The following is a 17,978-nucleotide window of genomic DNA, read 5'->3' on the forward strand; positions in this document are numbered from 1 at the left end:
AGAAATAGCTGATTGCCAGCATCATTTAGTACCATAACTATCAAGTAGTTAAAGCTTGCTGATTCTTAATAGTGGCTTCCATAAGCAAACATAAAATACGAATTTATCTTTATTATCACATTGGAGATCTTGAGAAAGAATACCAGTAAATTAAAGCTGTAGGTTATAGCCACGGGTAATAATACTAATAATGAGTAGGTTGCAAAACGTTTTGGAATAAGCAAAAGCGACGTCTGGAACTGGCAAAATCGCACTTACTGCTTTTACAGTCAAGTAATGTGCACGTTTTAAACCCAACTTTGTTAATTTACAAGAAAAAGTATCTCCGAATTATGTTTCTTCTAGCAACTAATGTCATTGAAGATGTTGGTAGTACTCTATCAATGGAGATTTTGAGATTGTAAACAATATCAAGTGCAAGTGGCGCACGATCACAGTGTTTCGATTTTGTAATACAATAACAATATGGTGATAATACATGCAACATACTGTAACTAAATACAGCAAGCAAAACAACTTTTACATAAATCATCAATGTATTATAAATACAGTTGTACTGTTTGACATTTCCAAATGATTACTTTTCTCCAAAAAATATTTCAGTTTTAAGAGCTTATTAGTCTTTAGAATTATGGATAAGAGATCATAAACCTGTATGTCCACATAATAGATAATGATTGAGTTATTACAGTAATTTACTCTTTGTTGTTATGGTTCACAACAAGAACTTGCTACTGTATCAGTAACAAAATAATGGAGAGTTGAGATACCTGTTGTTCTGCTAAGAATGTGTTCAGTGTTTCAAATTTGGGATGCTGTAGTAATTTGCTTACTTAAATGAACATTGTAAGTGAAAAGTCTATACTTCTCACTCTTACTAAGCATTGTTAGATTCTTCTCAATAGTTTAATATACAGTACTGCCAGGTGGATGTTTCAGTTTTTATTGGTGTTCTTAAAGTTTATCCAGGCTTTAAATAGTTATGAGCATTAAATCTGATTATTCAGATACTTAAATGTTCCAGCTCTTATGTTAAGTAGATACCATTTTTGGCGTACGTAACTGGGCTTCATATAATGTGAGCCAATAAAAGGGAAAGTGACAAAATTGGGAAAGTGACTAAATTGCAAAGAAAAATGTATGTACAAGGTACCATTGAAATGAAAGAGCTATGGTTCAGGAATTAGTCATGAAATCTGGAAGGATATTTATTCCTGGATTTGAAAAAACATTAAATTGTTTTGAGACAATGTATGTGATGTTTGTCTCCAGAGCATGTAATATGTTCTCATTTTGTGCAGAAATATTACCAAAGAACTCATGTTTTGGTTCCCACCACAGCTGAGGGAGTCCGTTGTGCAACCTGTGGGGAGGATTTGGCTAACCTGGAAGCACTCAAGGAGCACAGACGTACAGCGCATCCTACGCCAGACCTCAGTGCTGGGTCTGGTAAGAAAGGATTTGAATGTGACTACTGTGGCAAAACTTTCAATTGCCGATCTAATCTTCGAGATCATTTAGTAAGTGGCCATTTTTGTCATTATAAAACCTATTTTCTTTGGAATAATATTGCTTATATAATACGGTAAACTAGATGCAAGATGAAGGTCCCCTGCATGATTGAAGATAAATCAGAATCTTGTATCTTTTAGTCTGCAGGCTCGTAGATAAAATTGACACAAGAAGCCATCTTTATAATAAGACAACTACAGATAAAAGTACCACTATGTTGTCTTGAATGGTCATTTGACAGAGTACAAAGACGAGTAGTTAATTGGATGTCATAAAAACAGGGTTTACCAGAAATGTCCATGAAACTAGTGATGTAACTATACCATAACACAAGATCAAGAGTAAAAATTGTCATGTATATCAGAAGATTTTGAGATAAATGTTAGTATCAGTTAGGAATCAACCTTAATACCTTCTTAGTTTTTCATAGTAAGTAAAGAATTTACAGAGTGGTGCTGAAAGGGAACCCTTGGTAACTGCTATATGCAGTTTAAAAGAGGGAAGAGCTGAAGGGAGTAAAGTGGGCTTAAAATTAGCATAAGCAAAATAAAGCTCATAGTGAGTATCAGGGAAGTAAATACATTAGTTAAGGAAGTGGCCATTAGGATACTGTGAGAATGGTGTGGTGGCAAACACAGTACTGTACTGTGTTAAGTGTAATAGATGGTGTCTCAAGAGACATTCAAGGTTGCAAAATGTTGAATAAAATATTTGATGTCTGTATTATATAAAAAGGGGATGGAGAAGAGACGAAGGGTGACCACCTTGTGTTGGAAGGGAAGTCTGAATAAGAGGCAGATCATTATTGTTATGATGGGGGATATACTGGAATATGCAGCAAGTATTGAGAGGGTAGTAAATAGAAAGTGGCAAGAGTCTGGGTGAAGGGGAAAGATGTTACTGCAGGTTAATGAAAGTGTTGTAACCCATTTATAAAGAGTAAAAATTTATGCTGCTTCATTAAGGCATGCACTACACTTTGCATTATAGAACAGTTAACATATAAAAAAAAACAGAGAAGATTTTGAAAAGATGTGACTAAAGAATGCTAAGAGTCATTATCAGAATGCAGTAGAAAAATCGTATTACAAATGAGGAGGTTATGGAGAAATTTGGCATTTAGTAGCTGGAAAATAGATCATGATCTTAAAGATGGAGATTGTTTGAACATTTGAGAAAGGATGAGCAACTTTTAATCCGAAGAGTAGGCAGAAGTAGCAGTGTGAAGACTAGTAGAAGGACCCAGAATGGAATTGAGGCAGGAAGTGCATAAAACAGAAGAGTGGTGAGATCTCATTTCTCATTCATCTTTGTAAAAAGGATAATTGACATAAAAATATTCAATGATAATGATAATAATATGATGTAAAAGTGTTGAATTAACATGTTAGTACTGTACTTCATTAGATTTTCAATTAGACATATGATGCTGAGTTCCAATTATGTAAGGTTTAATTTTTAAGGTACGTGGTAGTTATTATTGGTTGGATTCCTCTGATAAGAATTATTTTTGCTTCAGATCTGAGATGAAAATAAGTGAAGGCATTTTATTATTAGTATATATATAATTTTCATTTATTATCTATTGATGGTTTTTTTCAGGTGGTCCACACAGGAGAGAAACCATATCCTTGTGACATATGTGGAAAGTCTTTCAGTTTCATTCATAATATGAAGACCCATAGACTCACTCACAACGAAGGCCGTAACGAAGTTTGTCCATATTGTGACAAAGCTTACAAGAGCAAGATATCCCTCTATTATCATATGAAGAAAGGCAATTGCCGAGGCCTTTCTACAAAAGAGGTTTGTGCTTATGTTAAATCCTTGTTTTGGGGGGAAAATATTTGGTAGTTATGGAAGTCATTGTAGAATTTTGGGGAGAAGGTTTTTATATTATCTTTTAATACACAGGTGGTAACATACAGTTATACCTGTATTAAGTGCTTTGGCAGATTCGATGAGTTGCTTTGGCTGATTCTGGGTGCAGTTGGAGAAGATGAGTCTAGTAGGGTAGCTGCAGTCTATTCTGGTAGTCATTCCTGCAGAAGTAGTTGAGTAGAGGTGTTGACGTTTCTTCTCATCTCAGAGGGATGTCCTAGTGTGAATTACTTGTGGAACACCAGATGCTTATATGCTCTTAGGTGGTGACTATGATGTTGCACTTAACCTTACAGTGGGCATACTTATGAGTGGTTGTATGTTGACTTTTTATGTGGAAGGCTCACAATGGTGCAACCTCTTAGAATGGCAAGTCAAGGACCAAGAAAGTTCTGGGTTGGGAGGGTGGTGTCCTTATCATTGCTGGTTACTTGGAGGGGCTCATTTTATACGATGGGAACTAGCCTATGACCAGCTGTTTCAGTAGGTTGCAGCATAAGGATTTTAGCACATAAAGGGTAGAATGAGGGAGCCAACACATTGCTGATCACATGCAAGCCCATGGTAACATCACGTGCTATGTCATATTTACCACCTAATGACTGATGTACCCCATACAAAAGCACCTGGAGTCCCACCAGTAATCCGCTCTAGCCACAGCCTTCATTACGGCCATACCCCTCTACTCACCTAACTGTAAAGAAATGATTACTGTAACAGCATTGATTATGGCTACCCTACTAGACCTGCCTTTTTCCAATGCACCTGGAATTGACTCATGCAACTTGGTGGACCTGCCTACAAACTTAATACTAGTATCACTATATTTTGCTTGTATATTTTGTACATGTAAAGCAGCATAAATGCCAGCAAAGTATTTTAAATACCTGCTGAGTATTTTTGTATGCTACTCTAAAGTAATGAATATGGCCCATCTCTTATCCTTCGTGTGGGCCAGAGAGGAGATAATTAGAAGAGTTAAAAAAACTGAATGCAAAATTAATTTTGTTGAAGCATCAGTAACCTGTAACATGACATATTATTATTATTATTATTATTATTATTATTATTATTAAAAAGGATGGCTGTATTTTGCAAATTTATCTTATATAGTATCTTTTCCATATGATTCGCTTTTCTGGCTCAGTGATGTTGGTCAGTAACTGGCCAATATTCATATTGGAGAAAGGATAGTGTGTGGAATGCGGGAAGTCTTCTAGTGAAATATCCAATCAGAAATCCTTTGTCGTCTGGATTCAAGTTCTACTTTAGGTACCGTCAACGTTTCGACCAGCTCATTGGCCATCCTCTGGACATGGTTGAAAAAGATCTGGAGAAACAAGGTGCTTGGGTTGGTATTTATAGGGGGTTTTGATTGGTGCTGAAGACCCCCCCTCATAAATACCGACCCAAGCGCCTTGTTTCTCCAGATCTTTTTCAACCACATCCAGAGGACGACCAACAAGCTGGTCGAAACATGTCGACGGTACCTGAAGTAGAACCTGAATCCAGATGGTGAAGGATTTCTTATTGGATATTTCAATGAAAGACTTCCCGCATTCCACACACTGTCCTTTTTCCAATATGAATATCGGCCAGTTACTGACCAATGTCATTGAGCCCGAAAAGCAAATCATAAGGAAAATAGAAAAGATACTGTATAAGATAAATTTGCATAATACAGCCATCCTTTTTAACAAGACCTGTTTGAAAGAGGGTCTATTATTATTATTATTATTATTATTATTATTATTATTATTATTATTATTATTATTATTATTATTATTATTATTATTATTATTATTATTATTATTATTATTATTATCTAGTTTAATGAGACCACTGAGTCTCATTCCTAGACTCTTTCAAAGCTTACTTGAAGTATATGTTCCCAAATTAGGGTTGAAAATAAGACTAAGGTAAATTTGAAGTTGGACAGCTATTAGAAAGAGACCAAGGTTAACATAAAAAGTAGAAGGCAGAAAACAATTCAGCTAGGCCCCAGAGACATTGAAAAAACATTTGTCACCATCTACAATGCCATGCAAGGAACATTGTAAAGTGGTACCTCCCTACCAGTGGGATTCTGTTTTAAACCTCAGTTACATTATATACATTTTTTAACAGGTACCAGAAGGATACCATCGTTGTACAGACTGCTTACAAATGTTTGCAAGTGAAGATAGATTTAAGTGTCACAAAGAGAAGAACATCTGCCAAGTTTCTCACAGATGTCAGCACTGTGGGCTTCGATGCTCTTCAGAAACACGTCTTAAAAACCACCTGCAAAAGGGCCTTTGCATAAAGAAGGTTAGTTGTTTTGCTGTTATCAGTAAAAACCAGTTTCTTCTGTTTTGGTCATTTTAAACTTGAATATTGCACAAATACTTTGGGTTGCAGTAGCCTTTGCATAAATTGATGGTGATAACCACATTACAGTCCCAACAATAACTGTCTTGTAATTGTTTGTGGTAGTTATAGTTCATTGGATTCGATTATATTAGGAGCAGATTATCAAACAACTTGCACTTTAAAACCCACCTTCACAGAGGCCTTTTAAAGAAGGTGTGTAACTCGGTTTTATCGGTAGCAATAATTTTTTTGGTTTTTGCATTTCAGATTTTATTGCTCATATTATATTGAATTGAATGAAATATAACTAACTAGTTATTGCATTAAAATATTTCAAGAAATTTTTATTATTTTAACCCTTTTCCAATTCTGATTGCAACTTATTTTGTCAAGTGTTGAAATTTTGCAACTTCTTCTCACTCTGTATCTTAACACTTCTAAATTATGCACTCTCTTTACCAGCCTATTTGTTTTCAAACTTTCCACGACTCTTAGCACCTTGCTGTTCGGGTTGGGGACTTCGGAGAGCAACTACGTGAAACCAGCTCATAGATGGCCCAAAGTAGTTGGTCTAAACTAAATTAGCAAGGCCTTATTTTGCTCCTTACCAGTTCATTTTTATCCTCCTTACCATATTGGACTAGATCTTCAAACAATGACCCTTGCACAACTTTGGCTGTTTTTGATTGCCCATAAAACATGAAAAGGCTGAGGTTGGAGGACATACCTCCTCGCCGTAGGTTATGAGTAGTCAATGTGGTCAAGTGAGGTGAAGCGTAATTCTAAGTTTTACCTTTAGTTCTGGGTCTGATCTCAATGGACTGATGTCCTGAAAGCACTACAAGTTTGCATATCACTGGGTATAAGCCTAAGCCTTAGGGCAGCCCATAAGAAAGGGGTATATTGTTTCTGTAAGTGTGGGTATATTGTTTCTGTAAGTGTAGCTAGGTGATAGGTATGGGAAAATATCTTGAAAAGTTTTAGTAACTAAAGTTTAATGAATATATTTAATAAATCAATTGTTGACAACCAAAGTGCAGAAATAAACACCTCATCAACACCCTCTCAAAAGTTCAAACAATGAATATTAGTATTGCAATTACAAGTGAGACACAATCTGTAGGATAAATTTTGTGATTAAAATTATACAGAGATATTCTTGTATTACAAATAATCAGTACTCACACTGCAATGATAATAGATGCACATTGTATTTAGTGATTATAAACATCAGTGAAGAGCCAAATCAATCATGAAAGCAGGTGTCACTTGTATACGGCAAAAAAAAAAAAAATTCTTTTCCCTAATCAGTCACGTTACCACTTAGCATCCTTCCCAGCTTGTCTAATATACTGTTGAACTCAGTGTTTGTATATTTGTCTCAGTCAAACCAGTATAGTGAAGTTTTATCAAATGCAGGTTTCGCTGATAGCTGGCATTATGAAGATAAAATACAGAATAAATTTTATACCTGTAGAAACTTTCATTTTATATAAGTAACTTACCGAGTAATTACATAGCTATTGGTTCCTAACCTACGGCAGCTTAAAAATTCAAAATTCGCACGATGGCGCTTCTGTCATTTGTGCGTAGGTGACAAGGTCCCGCCTACTATCCAGGACTCAAAGGAACAACTTAGCAGAGAGCTCAATTTGTTTCCTGCTGGCTTCCGATCAACATTGGTAGTTTTTCGCAGCTGCTTCATTGCTTTTCGGCTAGTTTTTTTCTGATCTTGGTGAAGTATTCAGGATTTGTTTTGTGGCGTTCTGTCATTGACGAATTGTTGTTTTTGGTTAACTTTAGGAATTACTTTCGTTAACTATGTCGGATTCCAGTTCATCCAGTATTCGCTTCTGTTCTGAGGGTTGTAGAACTAGGTTAACCAAGTTTTTGTACCATTCTCATACAAAATGCACTAAATTTAGTGGGCAAGAATGTAGTACAGGTAATACTTGCGTAGAGTGTCAGGATTGGGAAGATAAGACATGGAAAACCTTGAAATCTCATCTAGGAAAATTGGAAATAGATAGGAAGAGGAAAGCAGCCCTTAGGGTTGAGAATAGTGCCAGTACAGATTCTACTCCTTTGGATAATGTAGGGGATGATAGAACTACTGCTCCTCCAGTTCCTCCTGTTTATCCCATTCTAAGTCCTCCTATTTACCATCTACTCCTGTTCCAGGTTCCCATGATTCTGCTCTTAGTGCCATTGCCAGCCTCGAATCAAGGTTTGATCAGAAGTTTGGTTTGTTATCTAATGCCATTATGGAAATGGGATTGACTATTAGACCTCTAATGGAGAAAAATGTGAATAATGAAAGTGCAGTGAGAAGTGAGAGTGTTGTGAATGTGGAGGAGCTGGCTGTCCGTCCCACCAATGCTCCTAGACGAAGGTCACTGTCCCTCTCCCCCGCACCAGGGAGAAGACATACTAGAGGTCCAAGGGAGAGCCTATCGTTTGTTCCCAGGCTTCGACTAAGCGCCATTGGAAAGGCGTTCCAGTGCATCAGCTTACATCAGATTTAGAGTTCCAGTGCATCAGCGTACATCAGATTCAGAAGCTTCCAGCCTGCACAAGAAGCTCCCATATTGCTTCTCTGTTCCTTCATGCCCGCTCTCCTTTGGCTGTCAAGAGGTACAGGGAAGCTAGCCCACAACCTTCCTGCAGTTTTCAGGGCCAGCCTGCTTCTCCAGCTCATTACCTTTATTCTTTGGGAGACAGTACTGAGCGCTGTAAGTGTTCTCAGCGCCCAACTTCTTCCGAGCACCCGGCACCAGCTGACTCAAGCCAGACTTCCGTTCATGAGCGCCCGGTGCCCGCCGTCTTGCGCCAAACTTCCGCTTTTGAGCACCCATTGCCAACTCCCGAGCTTCCGGCCCCAACAGCCTAGCGCCCAGCCTCTGCTTCTGGGTGCCAAGTGTCTTTACTTCTCGTATTCCGTCATCCTCATTGGTTCAAGAAGATTCGTTAGCCCCACTCAAGCATCAATTGACTGAACTTACGGGATTTTTAAGAAAACCTCTTCAGTTCCAGAATCCAAGGATAAATCTTTGCCTCCTATCTCTTCAGAGGAGGAAGAGGTTGTTCAGGAGACGGTCCCCTCTTCAGCTTACTCGTCTCTCTTGCGTTTCCTCCTGGATAGTTTTCCAGATTTCTTCATTCCTGCTTCTCCTACTTCTCCAGCTTCTACCTTCCTCATGAGGAAGCAGTCATCTGAGGGTACCAGGTCACCCAAGCTAGTTCTTTCCTCCTCCTCGAAGAAAGCTCTCAGAGAAGTTCATGACTGGCTGGCTGCTAAAAGAGAGCAGGGCAGAGCAACATTCGCTTTTCTGCCTAGCAGATTGTTAAAGATGAGGTACTTGTTCTGTGCCACTGGGGAAGCTCCTTCCTTGGGAGTTTCTGCCTCCTCCCATGGGGACTTCTCCAGTCTGGTGGATTCTACTTGTAGAACAGCCTTTTCTACGGCCAAGAAAAGGTTTTCCTCATCTGAACTGGATTACCTTATCCAGAATATTTTTAAGGTGTTCAAGATTTTTAGTTTTCTCAATTGGGCCATCAGGGCTCTAGCGAGGAAGATTGAAAACTGTCCTGAAGACTTTGCCTCCAATTGGCTGGGAGTTCTTTCATGCTCAGATAGGGGAGTTAGGAACAGCTCTTTGGAACTCGCCTCCCTCTTTTCCATGGGCGTCCTTAAAAAAGAGGGAACTCTGTTCTTTCATCTCGAAAGGAGTCTCACCAACACAGAAGTCAGCTCTACTCTTCACTCCTTTAGATAAGTCTCACCTCTTTCCACAAGTCACTTTAAAGGAGATTCTTGCAGAAGAAGTCTACCACTGACTTATTGGCACAGTCCACTAGACGTCCGAGGGAGCCTGTACCTTCCATGTTGAGATCATTCTCTCCTCTGCAACCTCAGCCCTTTTGTGGAGGGAAGACAAAAACCCAGTCTAGACCCAGATCAAACTTGTGACCTCCTACGAAGTCCATTAAGAGGTCTTACTTCAAGACCATCCCCAAGAAGTGAGAAGTTAGTCATCCGCACCCAAGTAGGAGCCAGACTTCTACTTTATTGGAAGGAATGGGAGCGCAGAGGAGCGGATCCTTGGGTGGCCAAGGTTCTCAAGGAGGGCTACGCCATTCCTTTCTGGAAGACTCTTCCCTTAGTTACGTCTCCAATCACCCTGACAGCATATTCAAAAGGTTCCATGAAGTTTTTGGCCCCCTTTCAGGAAGTCAAATCCCTTTTTTTTAAGGTTTTTACAATCGCCTTTTTGTGGTTCTGAAGGCCTCGGCTGGCTGGAGGCCCATTCTGGACGTCAGTGCCTTGAATGTGTTCGTACTGAAGACGAAGTTTCATATGGAGACCGTTCGTTCAGTCACGTCCTCAGTACAACAGGGAACTGGATGGTCACCCTGGATATGCAGGATGTGTATTTTCATGTTCCGTGCATCCAGACTCACTGAAATTTCTATGCTTCGTTTTTCAGGGCAGAGTACTACAGTTCCAGGCCCTATGCTTCGATTTGTCGACAGCCCCGCAAGTTTTTACACGAATCCTTGCTCCTCTAGGGATTTGGCTTCACCTTCTGGGAATCAACATCAACTTATACCTGGACGATTGGCTTCTCTGCTCATCATCAGAGGAAAAGTGTGTGGAGGACTTGAGAAGAACTCTTCGCCTGACACAGGAGTTAGGCATTCTCATAAACGAAAAGAAATCCCGTATGACGTCGGCTCAGGAGATTCCTTATTTAGGGATGATAGTGAACTCTCGGACTTTTCGGGCTTTTCTGTCGCCCAAAAGAGTCCACAACTGCCTTCAGACTGTCAGTCAGTCCCTTGCTCTTCCTTCCTGCTCGGCAGTACAGTGGGTGAGTCTTCTAGGGACCCTTGCTTCAGTAGAGCAGTTTGTAAAATTAGGCAGACTGCATATGAGACCCCTTCAGTTTTTCCTGAAAGCAAACTGGTACAGAAAGACCCAACCACTCTTTCGTCTTCCCGATTATGTCGAAAATCAAAGAGGATCTCCAGTGGTGGTCGTGCAAAGAAAGACTTCATGGAGAGAAGTCTCCTCTTCTCCCAGTGTGCCCCGACCTTCAATTTTATTCAGACGCCTTCGACCTAGGCTGGGGCACTCTTCTGGACAGCTGGGAAGTGTCCGGAACATGGACTACGGTAAAACAGAAGTCTCACATCATTGTAAAGGAACTTAGAGCAGTTTACCTGGGCCTTCAGTTTTTCTTGAATCTAGTCTACAGCAAGAAGATAGTAGTGCATGCTTACAACACCACTGCACTTTCGTACATTCGCAAACAGGAGGGCACTCATTCCTTCTCACTGTACAAGACGGCGAGGGATCACCTTTTGTGGGCGGAGGAGAATCAAGTCACTCTTGTCACCCGGTTCATTCAAGGGAGAATGAACATTATTGCGGATGAATTAAGCCACCTCAAACAGGTCCTTCCGACCGAATGAACCTTAGACCCGTTAGTCTGCGACAATCTGTGGAAACTATGGGGCAAGCCCACCGTGGATCTTTTCACAACATGAGAAATCACCGTCTTCCACTCTTTTGCTCTCTGGTCCCGGATCCTCAAGCATGGGCCACGGGCACCATGCTTTTAGACTGGACAGGCCTAGATGTGCACTCCTTCCCTCCCTTCGGAATGATCAGGAAGGTAATCAACAAGTTGTCTACGCATCAGAACACCTCCATGACCCTAGTCGCCCCCTTTTGGCTGAGCAAGGAATGGTTCCCAGACCTGATTAAACTCCTGGTGGATTACCCAAGACTCCTTCCACAAAAACGGTCGCTGCTTAGACAACCCCACTGTCTCAGATTCCACCAAGGGTTGTCTGCTCTGGCCCTGACAGGCTTCAGACTCAGTTTCAGGCCAGGCTTCAGGCTGTCATGCGCCTCGCCAGAGCAAAAGGCTTTCGAGATAGGCTGCAGAGGCAGTTGTGAGGTTCAGACGAGCGTCTCCTACAAAGCTCTACCAATCAAAATGGCCAGTCTTCAGAAGGTGATGCAGCCGCTATAACATCTCTTCTTCTGAGACATCTATAAGTCAAATAGCTGATTTTTTTATATTCCTGAAGTTCGTCAGGAAGTTATCAACCTCTACCATGAGCATACGGTGTACTTCCTCCGCTGCAAAGTTCCCACTAATGTAGGGACGACCCTTGGCTACACTGCCACGCCCACTGCAAGTTGAGAGAAGCTCTGACCAGAGGCAGTACCTACCTGCAGCAGCTCTCTTAACAGGTAAGGAAACAACAAACATTTATTCAGTGTTAAAATATAATCTCCCCCACCCTTTTTTTTTTTTTTTTTTTTTTTTTCCACCTCCCCCCTTTTTTTTATTTATTTATTTATTTAGTTAACTACTTAATTTTTTATGTACTCTTTCCCCCATTCTTTTCCCAGCCCGAGAAGAACCCTAAAAGAGTTCAGAGGTCTGGTTAAACAAATCATTTATAACTAAATAACTAGCAACCTTTCTGTTTCAAATTCAATACTTACTTAATGCTTTGGAGTAGAATATGTCCATGCTCTTTCCCACCTCCTAACAATGTGGAATCGGCTGTGTAATTACTTGGTAAGTTACTTATATGAAAATGACATTTTTATGATAAAATAAAGTTTTATATATACTTACCAAGTAATTACATGATTGGAGCCCGCCCTCCTCCCCTTGCATGGATATTAGAGCATGAAACGAATTGAGCTCTCTGCTAAGTTGTTCCTTTGAGTCCCGGATAGTGGGTGGGACCCTGTCACCTACACACAAACGATAGAAGTGCCGCTGCGCGATTTTTGAATTTTTAAGCTGCCGTAGGTTAGGAACCAATAGCTACGTAATTACTTGGTAAGTATATATAAAACTCTATTTTATCATAAAAATGTCATGATTCTTATCACCTTTATGGTTATTTAACAAATATGTTTGCTAGGTGAGATTACAATTATGCATTTATCCAGGATAGAAGGGTAGGTATAAAATTTTGGCATTGACTTAGAATATTAGATGTACAGTAAACAGTTTAGTTAGACGTAAATGAATGTTTTTTGTGAGAATACGGTGTGATCACTGATACATCTTTTATTAAGGTGCCTCAGAGTAGTGTTACATGTTTATTGTGGTGTAAAAACATACGACAACTAAATGAATTATTACTTTGTGGTGTGGGGAATTAATTAACTTACTCAGATTTCTTCTTTGAAACTCCTGTAATTATATGATTTTATTGGTACAGTGTTATTTTGTTAACTATTTAATATTGGTTTCTTACAGGAATCTCCATCATCACCAACCTCAACAGTGCCTAGAAAGCGGCGGTCAGCAGGGAAAGAACATGAAAAGGTCAGTGAAGAAATTGTGTGCGACAGATGCAATTACACAAAAGACTGTTGTTGTACCTTCTCCTGCAGCCATTGTGGAAAACGTGTATTTTCCATTATGGCATATACGTTGCACTCAGAGAGAACCTGTCCAGTCCTTAAGCAGCGTCGTGAACGCATCAGAATGGCAATCATGGAAAAGAGGCGACGTAAGGAAGGCCTCTTGTCTGAAAGCAAAGAGATTCCTGAGTTGCCAGAGGCCCCATATGAATTCCAGGGTAGGTATAAACGGCGCAGCAGTTCTGAGGAAAATGCATTCAAAATTAGAAAAATGACGGTAGACCTTGGAATTGAGAAACTAAATAAAGAAAGTGAGATTAAAAAGGAAAATGTTAGTGATGTTGCTCCTGGAATAGATGGAGACGATGATAGTAATTCTGGAAGCTTGACAGATTTATCTACTTTCACCTCGCCAAACATATTACCAACAGTTACTGATGCCACCGATGAATAACAGCAATTTAGCCGAGAGACCAGAGAACCCAGAGTCAAGGTTTCATGTTCAGGGTAATTTGTTGGAGTCTTATTTCTTATTGAAACCTTACAAATGAACTTATAGACTAATTGAAACAAGATTCTATGCAACGTGAACTGGCGATATTAGTCAGATCTTGAGGCCTGTGCATTGATGATAAGTTCTTGATATCTTTTGCCAAATGTACCTGACTTGTTATATTGTGCCAAAGAAAGGCTAGTGTCAGGGGTGTTTTATCTGGGTTGACATGTTATTTCTGAAAAGTTTTCAAAACTGAAATTTATACAGATGTTTTCCAAGCACTGTACTTGTACATTGAAAGCTTGAGAGCTTTTTAAAAAGTTTTCTGCTTAAATACTCTATGATACTGTAATTATAGTTTTTGTTATGTTGAAATGTGAATCTAAATTCCACTACAAACAAATTATATTTTTATGAATGAAATTTAAATGTAGTTTATTACAATTATGGCATCAAGCTAGTCAGTTGAAGGTAGTGTAATCTATAAACAATGATTTAATCTACATATGCAAATGAATAAACCAGGATTGTGATACTGGTATGATTTTTGTAGCGAACAGTGATAACATGGGATATGAAGAACAAAATGACAGTCTGCAAGTTATTTGATATGCCAAGATTTATACAGAAATAGGTGACATTTGGTATTCATGGACGTTCTTATGGTTTTGCTGTGATTTTGCCAGTGTTTTTAGGGTATGTTTTGCTTATGCATGAATATTTTATTTATTAACAAAAAAATGGTATGTTTGACATATTTTTTTCTATTTTCTTTTAATGTTATGGTTGCAGTGGTCATCTGTTTTGCTATGACTGTTTTAAGAGGAAAATCTTTTGCCAGACTAGGTAGCATGGCAATTTAGCATCTGGTTCAGCTTATTTTGAGTCAGGAGTACTGCTTGGATTGTTAGGAAAGAAATTTATGAGTTATGGCATAGTTAGTTATATCTTTTTGCGTGTTCATCTTAGTGGTGTTTTCATGTGCGGATAACTATAATTTGCTCTCATTTATTGTTGTTTGAGATGTCTCACAATTAAATGATTTCATCTATTAATCATTAAAGTATACTAGAATTAGGATGTCTCAACAGGAATATTCAGACATTGTACATATTGGGCTGAACTTCACCTTTCTTTCTTTTGTCAGTTTTGTCTTTCTGGAGACTGCATCTTTTTTCTTGTATTCTTTTAATGTCATCTCAGTGATTTGTAATCCTTTTAAAGGTTTTAATATTTGTTATTAGAAGGTCTGTTAAATCCTATAGAGGCACTATCTCTTACAGTTGAGTGTGAAACTACAGTACTAAAAGACTGTCACTTTAATCCTATGTTTTCACTATGTTTTTATCCTCATTTTATGGCCTTTTATTTTCATTGATATGTTAGCAGCTATGAAAGTTACAGTGCAAGACATATGGTATACCAGCAATTAAAGGTGAAATTATAACTTAATAGCCATACTTATTTCTGTGATTGCCTGATATTAGGTAATTCTTGAGTGTGTGTGTGGTCCTCCCTTAAGGAAGTTGATATACATTCTTATAATTAACGTGCTGAATAATTTCAATGTTTGTGGATTTTTCATGTGTCAGACATCTGAGAGTCAATATTTATTTGATCTTGTCGAGTTACAGAGTTAAAATTATGCCAAAAATTTTTATTAAAACCACTTGAGCTTTTGTTGACCATCATCTTATCAGTTCAGAAATTAAATTTCAAATGCTCAGAATCAACAATACTGCCACTCTATTTCTTTACTAGTATCTGGTGTACATTTTAAATAATATTAGTGGAGTACATTTACCCTGAGTGAAAAGATATGTTGGATAATAATCTTGTTAATTTTTTCTCATTTTTATGTGGAGCATACTACTGCTGCTATGCCAACAATAACTGATGTTTTCATTTCCTTTCTTTAGTTTCTCTCTTCCTCTGACTTTGAACTTACTTTCGTAAACATTTTGTTAAGAAACAATGATTTCAGTAAAAGCATCGTATGTGAAGCCTTTTTTTAAACATAGATTTTCACCAGATGCTATACAAAGCAGTATAAATTAAGGCAATTGTTGATCTCTGGACATGCTTCGTGGAACTGTGTGCATCAGCAGTATACCAGTCTGAAAACAGGACTTGTGAAATGAGCTTTCAACAGAGTGGTTTTTATTTCATAGCCTCATGACCCTTGATATTAGTAAATGCCTTTTTCCTTAAGATATCATTCATATGTGATTGTCATGATCTAAACATTTGATCAGCTATATTGCCTTGTGTTTTTATTTTTTTAACTACAATTTTACAGACCATTGACTTACAGTTTTGATAATGAAATTACTTCAGATGCTCCTAGTATTTCAACATAAGAAAGACTTTCTTTACAAGGACAGCAGAGCTTAGTGAAATAGACAGGGTTAAATAGTTTTTCTAGGAAGACCTGATAGGAGTAGAATACTAACTCTCAATAGCATGCTTATGGTTTACCATCTAAGAAGATAGAGGCATTGTTTATGAGGAAATGATTGTTATTTAATTAAGACAAGAAATTCAGAAATTTAGTTTACAGTCATACAGATTTTAAGGAAAATATTATGATGTGTCATTGATGATTATGGCCATTGCTGCATTTTATAGATAAATATAATTTTTGTATTTTGACAAGTGCAGTAATTAAAAAAGTTTTAAACCGATGCCATGTGTTTAAAATTATATGTATTGTTTTCTCAAAATCACAGATGATGATTTTTTAAAGATTTCCCATTTGAAACCACTCTTTAATTGCCTGGTCATAATATGTTTGACTGTTGGGATGTGTACTTAGTTAGCTGCATCAGTTAGTAACAGTAACAACAGATTTTGTAGTTGTTGGTCACTTAAATTCACTTCCATTGACAGTGGATGTGAGCATGGTAGGTTGTGGTTTAATTGTCTTCTGTGAAAATTGCATTATTTCTTTTTTGGTTGGCCAGATTTGTGTATAGCAGATGGGAACAAACTTATATTTTTTCAAAATTTACAAACTATGAGGGCAGAGATCAATTTGCCATTATTATATTTACTGATACAGATCTATCAAACCAGAATTATTTTAGCACACCAACTGGAATCAGTATAATCTCTTAAATAATTTAGCACCACCCACAGAACACCCAGATGAGCGATGAAGTGTGTTTTGCACTTCCTGCTAAATGCTGAGTAGGTTTAGTCCCTTCTGTAAAGAATAGGCTTTGCAAGTGTTTGTACATGTTCACAGGGTAATGGTAGGATCTCAAGAACATATGAAAATATCCTAGATGGTAACATGTATTACAACTTCATAACTTTGTAGATTCTGTCGTAGGGTAATTCCTTATGAATATGAAAAATATGATGTCCAGCTAACAGTGAACTTGTATCTGGAAGTCAGGCCTCAAATTCCCTATTTTTTAATATTTTGAACATGATTTCTATGTTGAGCTTCAAATGACAGTATCTGGAGCTGCTGTGCCTTTGAAATAACATGAAACATGCTGAAGTCCTGTAAGTTACTGGTAATTATGTACCTGCGTTTGCTATTTTAAGCAAGATCTTTTTTCAGTGTTGCTAAAAGGTAAACCTTTAGACTTGTTTTATATCACACAGCTCAACATTATTTGATTTTATTTCTGTTATTCTGCTGCATGGAATGAAATGAGGAGCATAGATGACAGTGCATATATTTGTTAATCAGTAACCTTTTATAATTTGAAGTCATTAATAGTTCTATGATTAAAGGAATATCTTTTACTATATCAAAAGTGTCTTGTACTCTGAATTAGGAATTTATTTTTGTATTGTGAAACCTCTACATGTCAAACTCACCGTTATACCAAATACGAACTCTTCTTGTAGCACTGATCATGAACACATTTTCCAGTTGATGCTAATCCTCTCTCTCTCTCTCTCTCTCTCTCTCTCTCTCTCTCTCTCTCTCTCACACACACACACACACACACACACACACACACACACACACACACACACACACACACACACACACACACACACACACACACTTTTACTTCTCATTTGAATTAATGGTAGCAAGAATAATGAGGTAGCATGTTATTCTTGAAAGTCAATCATGTAAATGATAAGAAAGTCTTGATAGAAATATTTTGTTACTTCTTCCTGCATGGGGAAGACATGTATCACATATAATATAATGTAATTTAAAATAGATATGGTAGCTTAATTCTTTGTTACAGCAGTTCAGATACAAAAGGAGATTATTAAATTTTCTACCCAGGGTATTTGATCCTCTAACATTCCTGGTGTCATTGGAGTAAAGAGAACATTCGTATTGTCTTTCCTTTATTTCTA

General features: G+C 38.0%; 1 protein-coding gene across 3 annotated transcripts in view; it reads left to right on the forward strand.

The window, feature by feature from the left end:
• The window catches only part of LOC136852631 (uncharacterized), a 56,268-nt gene extending 38,610 nt beyond the window's left edge, over nucleotides 1-17,658 (forward strand). For all 3 annotated transcript variants that reach the window (XM_067127559.1, XM_067127562.1, XM_067127560.1), the window contains 4 exons: nucleotides 1,342-1,520; nucleotides 3,115-3,318; nucleotides 5,521-5,703; nucleotides 13,041-17,658. In XM_067127559.1, the coding sequence (XP_066983660.1) occupies nucleotides 1,342-1,520; nucleotides 3,115-3,318; nucleotides 5,521-5,703; nucleotides 13,041-13,601 (1,127 nt within the window). In that variant the 3' untranslated portion in view covers nucleotides 13,602-17,658. The remainder of the gene's footprint in view (nucleotides 1-1,341; nucleotides 1,521-3,114; nucleotides 3,319-5,520; nucleotides 5,704-13,040) is intronic.
• The last annotated feature ends 320 nt before the right edge of the window (nucleotides 17,659-17,978 follow it).

Source organism: Macrobrachium rosenbergii, chromosome 25 (assembly GCF_040412425.1).
Source record: "Macrobrachium rosenbergii isolate ZJJX-2024 chromosome 25, ASM4041242v1, whole genome shotgun sequence".
NCBI classification, from domain to species: domain Eukaryota; kingdom Metazoa; phylum Arthropoda; class Malacostraca; order Decapoda; family Palaemonidae; genus Macrobrachium; species Macrobrachium rosenbergii.